Source organism: Raphanus sativus, unplaced genomic scaffold (assembly GCF_000801105.2).
Source record: "Raphanus sativus cultivar WK10039 unplaced genomic scaffold, ASM80110v3 Scaffold4270, whole genome shotgun sequence".
NCBI classification, from domain to species: domain Eukaryota; kingdom Viridiplantae; phylum Streptophyta; class Magnoliopsida; order Brassicales; family Brassicaceae; genus Raphanus; species Raphanus sativus.
In genome coordinates, this window is record NW_026619572.1 from 1,053 (window position 1) to 7,745 (window position 6,693).

General features: G+C 32.7%; 1 protein-coding gene across 1 annotated transcript; it reads right to left on the reverse strand.

The window, feature by feature from the left end:
- Positions 1–257: 257 nt before the first annotated feature.
- Positions 258–1,882, reverse strand: LOC130507286 (uncharacterized). The gene is made up of 3 exons (XM_057001995.1): positions 1,718–1,882; positions 1,121–1,441; positions 258–620 (listed from the first exon to the last, which is right to left on the reverse strand). The coding sequence occupies exons 1-3, from the start codon at positions 1,782–1,784 to the stop codon at positions 460–462; spliced, it is 549 nt and encodes a 182-aa protein (XP_056857975.1). The 5' UTR covers positions 1,785–1,882; the 3' UTR covers positions 258–459.
- Positions 1,883–6,693: the final 4,811 nt, after the last annotated feature.

The window sequence follows — 6,693 nt, forward strand, 5'->3', positions numbered from 1 at the left end:
AGCACGGAAAAATCACCTAGTACGTACGTACAACATGAACTCGTTGCCGTCTTAACCTAGCAGACCATGGTTGACATCTTAACTCGTTGCCGTCATATATATGTTCGTGCTCAAGGATGTACAGTACTATTTATTAAAAATAGGTTATATAGTTGAAATTTTAAGCATAGCTTATAAGTTTCTTTTTTAAAAAAAAAGGAGCTTCGCTAGCTTATAATTTGCGATTGCACACGGCATATACAACAAAACAAAAAAAATGGTATTACAAAAAGTGTTATTACATGGGGAAATATTAAGAAACATAACCAAAAATCAAACTCACTCTGAATCCTCTTCGCTCATATGAATCACATGATGTGCTAGCATCAAATCATATAAAGAGATATGATTCATTAATATGAATCATCAATCGTAATATTAAACATAAACATGACACACGTGAAATAAATAACATTAATTTTACATAGCAGCCGGAGCTAGAGCAGGGGCTGAGGATTCGGAGACAGGGCCTGGGGCAGTCTCGGAAACTGGCCCAGGAGCCGCGCCAGAACTGAGCATTTCCAACATCGACCGGTGTGGATTTTTCCGTTGAGCATCACATAGATCAGGTAAAAATGCACCTGCATGTCCCATTGGTACGTTACGTCAAGTTTACACTTTACATCACTGATTTAAGGGTTTAATAAAGTAGTAATAAGTACATAACCTTTTTTTTTGTCACTGAGTAATACGTACATAACCATAGGATGCAATAGAGTAACTCTTTATTATTCAAATAATAATTGGGATTTAGACCCCAATAAAAATAATAATTGGGATTATAAGTGCAAGACAAAAATCAAGCTCCTACCGGAATTCCTTGCTTTGACGATAAACAACACCAAAATATAAAAATGAGTTTCATGCATGCACATGATCTAATGGTCGTAGTATGCTTTTTACTGGATGTATTTATTTTCATATATTTTAATGTGAACATATTAATTAAGTTTTTGTAAACAAGACCCTTATTTATTAAAACAAACATTTATTCAATTCACAAGATTTATATGTGGTAATCACACCAAAAATGTCAACGTACGCGTGAAAGACTTAGGAAAAGATCAGCTCAAGATCGTACCTTCACCGGCGGCAAGATTGAAATAAAGATCAAGAATGTTAGGACAATAGTCCAAACAAGCCGGAGAGCAAAGCTTAGCGGCGAATCCTGCCTCCATCATTGCGTCCGATGAGATCCCTACGGTTTTCCTATCAACACCACAAGCGGCTACACACTCATCGCTCTCCACGTGGTTTACAATTCCTTCAACTTCCACCGCGGAAGTCCGGCAAGTGTATTCTCCGGCGACGTTAGCTGTCTCCAGTAAACATCTTTTCCCGGAAGCAGATATCGAGAACGCGCACATACTAGTGGGTAGATTCTCGCAAATGATTTCTTCCCCTATAATTATAAGAAAGACAAAATCATAATCTGATTAAGAAAAAATCAAATGTTAATACTTCATATGGTTTATCATAAACCGGTCATGTAGTTGGTCAAAATGTGTGAAGTCTATGGTTCTTTATGTGATGTAAAAACTGAAAACTTGTCTCACCAAGAATGATTTTTGAGAAACTAAAATTTGGAATTGATATGAATGAAAAGAAATGGAGAAGATCATATTGAACTTGATCATGAGTTCTAACGATTGGAGACAGTAGATATATGTGTACGTACCTAAAGCGGCATGGAGAAGAGATGAGAGAATGAGAAAAATTGGCAATTTGAGGGAAGAATAAGACATTGCTTCTGGTTTTTTGTTGCTTCTTTCTTCTCTTTCTCCCTCTTGACTTTTAGGGGTTTAAAGTTTGATGTTGTCAAGGGAATAGAAGGCGTATATTGAAGAAGTTGTTATGGGGTTTGTGAGTATATATATATATATACAAGATGCTTTAAATGTAGTTCTTTGAAAGAATGATTTTTATTTACTATTTAATTATTATTTAAAGAATGAGTATATATGTCAAGGGAATAGAAGGCGTATATTGAAGAAGTTCTTTAAAGAATGATTTGTATTTATTATTTAATTATTATTTCATTATAGCAGCCTCTATATATGGTTTTCTACAAGATGGTTTTTTGTCAACAGTAAAATTATATTTTTCATAGTAGTTGCAATTTTATTTGTACTATGTTATGTGAGGTCATTTCTTTTCTTTTTTATCAACAATTGGTAATTTCTTTTCATTTTAAAACTTTGAATTGTTTGATCCATTACAAGTTCATGGATGTCTCTATGATTATATGTATTTACTACATGTTGGGAAATCATCAAAACATCATAAACTGAGTGCTTATTGATTTCAATCTTCAAAGACTGAGCGCTGGAAGATCATGTGTTACTTAATGAAACACATATATGAAACACATATGCGTTCCTTAAAACTTATGTTATATACTTGTGTTTTTTCTTGTACCAAAAAATTCTGTATTGTTCTGAATTTTACTATTGATAGCTTCGTTCGTTTTGGTCATCTAGACTTTTCCTCGGATTTTTCAAAAAATACTTTTATTTTGTACATTGGCATTTTTAGTAATTTTCTTTTTCTGAGAAAGGGTTTACATTTTTAATATTCCAACGAGCGTATCAGAGACGTAGACTATTCTAAAAGATTTAGTTGAATAATCATCTTTTTCATTACAAGACTTTCGGGTGAGTGGCTTTCCTGGAAACAAAGGGACGTGCATACATGTTTCCAGGTCTGTGTTTGACTCAACGCGTTAATTGTTTTTCTTCGTGAACAGACAACACGTTAGTTTGTTCAAAGTAACATTGGTGCAGTTTTGAGGGAGAGTTTGTAAATTATCAAGTATAGTATGATTTGTATTCGCAAAATGTAAGATAACACATTTCTTGCCAAAAATGTTTGAAAAATAAAATTTATCTTAGGTAAAGCAATGTTTTGAGAAGTTTTGTAATAAAAAAATCTTGTCACATACCTTGCTAACTTTCCACATGTACAAGCTTTCTTCTCAAGATAAATTCTGGTATTGCTTCCATTGACCTAGTAAACTGGAAACTTCTAGCAAGGAGACGAATACTTATGACCACAACGTGAACTTTCATCTAGTTAGTCAATTCTACATAGCCCTGGGCAAAAAACCGGATCCGAAAACCGAACCGAAACCGAATTGAAATACCCGAAACCGAAACCGGACCGAAATCCTAAAATACCCGAACGGTTTCTATATTTTTATATCCGAAAAACCGTAACCGAATCGAAATCGAACCGAAAACCGAATAGATATCCGAATATCCGAAAAATTAAGTTTAAGCTTTCTGTTATTAGGTAAAATGTTATCAATACCACTCGAACCTAAATTGGATAGGAAGGGTGAGAACAAAATAAAATGCCATCAATGTCACTCGAACCTGAATTGGATAGGAACGGTGAGAACATTGTTACCACGTGACCGCATTATCTTTCATCTACTTCTTATATTATAAATATATATGTTATTTTTATATTACAATAGAGTAAATATTTATAAAATTATAAAATTGACATCTTAGAAACTCGAACTTTATTTAGATTAACGATTATGCAAGTATATAACCAGTAGACCATTTAGATTAACATGTTAACTCAAATATTTTATCTATATATATTTGATTCACATATTAAATGGATATCCGAAACCGACCCGAAACCGAGGCAGAACCGAACCGAAACCGAACCGAAATCTCATAGAACCGATTGGATATAGTAATGATATATCCGATATATCCGAAACCGGATGGTTTTTACCTGAAACCGAACCGAACACCCAAATGCCCAGGCTAATTCTACATATTGAAATACTCATTTAATACATGTCCTCCAATAAATTATTTAATCTTAGCAAGTTACAAAACAAAAAAAAATTATTTAATTTTAGTTTGGTTTGGAATTAATCTCAACCGCTCGGTTATAAAATCAATTCCATCTTGGATGTTCGGATTCCGAATAGATTTTCGGATTCGGCCTTCGAAACCATGTCCAGATTTTATAAATGCTCAATTCGGATTTAGCTAATAATATTCCGGTTTCGAGTAAATTTTATAATGCTATCTTTTGGATCAGAACTAAGAGACAATTAATTATACTTCGGAATCATATATTCATAAGTAGGGGTAAGCATTTTATCAGTTAAATTTGATTCAACTCGTTATTCGCTGCGATTTGATCCAAAAATTTTGGATATCCGTAAGTTTTCGAAGCAAAGCAAATATTAAGAATTAATATCCGTTAAAATCGAAGTAAATCAAAAATATTAAAATTCTGGGAAGCGGATATCCGATCCAATCTGTCAATATATAAATATATGTATATTTTGATTATTTTAAATTTTAAATGTATAAAATTATATAATTATTATTTTAACATATGATTTGACAGAATCTATTCACACTATTACATATATAAGAATATTACATAAAAGGGAGAGAAAACATTAATGACAATTTAAAAAAAATCTTAAGTTTTGTGTTATTATAATTGTTAAACTAAGGGGGTGTACTGAATCAAGAGTTTTAGGAGATTTTGGAGTTTTGTTAAAATCTCATGTTATTCAATCAGTGATTTTAAAAATTCTTTTAAAATCAAGTGTTATTCAATATGTAATTTATGCAAAACCACATAAATCCACTTACAATCCCCTGTTATACAATTAAACATTTATAAAAAGTATATCAAATCTCCTGTTATTCAATTGAAAACAACATTTTGTAAAAAAAGTTTGTGATACGGATTTTAGGAGACTTTGTGTTCAATTTGAGTTAAAAATAGTTCTCGAAGAATAACATCTCCAGAGATGTTATTTGAAGATACTTGAAAACAAATTAATTAATATATTATGCATAACATTTCAATCTCTTGCTTCTTTCATCATAGGTCTCTGAAAACTCTCAAACGTTTGCGGTGGTTAGATCCGGTGGTGGTTGCGACATCGGTGCCACCGTCGAAATCATCTATAGCTTTTGATTTCGAGTACAGAATAATTTTTGATATGTTGTTTGACCCCGAGCTTAGTTACTGTCGCGGATCTAGTTCCGGAATCACATGACCTCCTCTTTGAAGTAGCTTCACCGGTGTCGTTTCTATGCCTGTATGTGCTTGATCCTTGGATTCCAGTCTCGCTTTGTCGGGGTTATGCTTGATCGAAGGAATGGTCGTGTGCGGTTATTCAGATTCTTTGGCAGTCCTTTGTGGTGGTGGTTCTACTCAGTTATTGGATCGTTCATGTTCCTTTTTGGGTTCAATGATATCAATCTATCTTGGTTTTGTCTCTCGTGGCTTTAGGCTTGAAGCTTCCTGCCTTTTCGGGGGTTACGGTGTTGATCTCTCTGAGACTAAAGCCTTGGTTTTTAAGTTACGTAGATTTTTGTTCTAGTCTGATCTCGCTGTTGTTGGTTAAGGTTCCCATTTGCTGCTTAGCTAGATTGCATTAGGCCCTAAGTCGCTGCCTTTGTGTGAGCATATGGTTTGTCCTTTTCTGCTACAAATTATGGAGCTTTATGTTCTTGCCTTCAAGGTGACTTGTTCCATATTTTATTGAAGATTGTAGGCTCTGGCATGATCACGGTCAGCATGATCTTGTTGTGAATTTGGACTGAAAGAGTTGAGCCTGACTGGAGCTGCACAATTTCTTCTCTCTTTTCCCTAGAAGTGACTGGTTTAATTGTTATGCAAGGTTGGCTTGTGTTGGGCTAGTCTAGTTTTAGCAATGTATTGGTGTTCTTAACCGTATGCTTTCAGTATCAAAACAAAACATATCTTCATAAGTGCAAAAGAAAAAAAGTGAAACTTTGAAATGTATTCATGTGTTCACTTGATTGGAAACCACAACCAAAGGCTAATTATCATTACAAGAATCATTGGCTGAACTGTATGTGCTTGTGATCTTTTTCGTATTTGAGGATTGTTTTGCTTAACACAAGAGAAAATATTATTAGTTAAATATTATCATTTCAAATCACCTAAACAATTCTGAATTTTTCAGAAAATATCTTACCAAATCACCCATAAATTTTATTGTTATTTTAAACATTTTAGTAAAATCACTACAAATCACTTCAAAACTCACAAAAATTAAAACATTCCAAAATCTACTAAAATCATTAGTTCAATACACTCCCCTAAGTTTAAAAATTACAAAAATATGTAGATTCATTGCTTCTTTTAATTTTTATCTTATATATCCTGCAAAAAAAGTATTTTACAAAACAAATTTGTATCGAATTTTTGAGATTATTTGTATTAATCAAAACAAATGAGATATCCGTAAGTATTCATAAATATTCACAAATATCTATTTATTTTTCGAATATCTATTTTTCCAAATATCCGTATTTTCCGAATCAAAGCAATAATCAGATATTAGATATCTGTAACATTCGAAGCAAATATCAAATACCTTCAAAAACTCGGATATCTAATCAGTGCCCAGACCTATTCATAAGTCATATCAAATCGAATATAATATTAAATATTTGGGTAACTATTTCATTTTCAAACTTCAAAGATTTATTGGGTTTTCTGAAAATTTTAGATACTCGTTTGGATTATAATAATATCATATCTTCTAGACATTATTTGCGAAGTGATTTGCCACATGTCCTCTCTACAATCATTTTTACAAAAACAATTGTGACATGGTTATTAAGATTGATG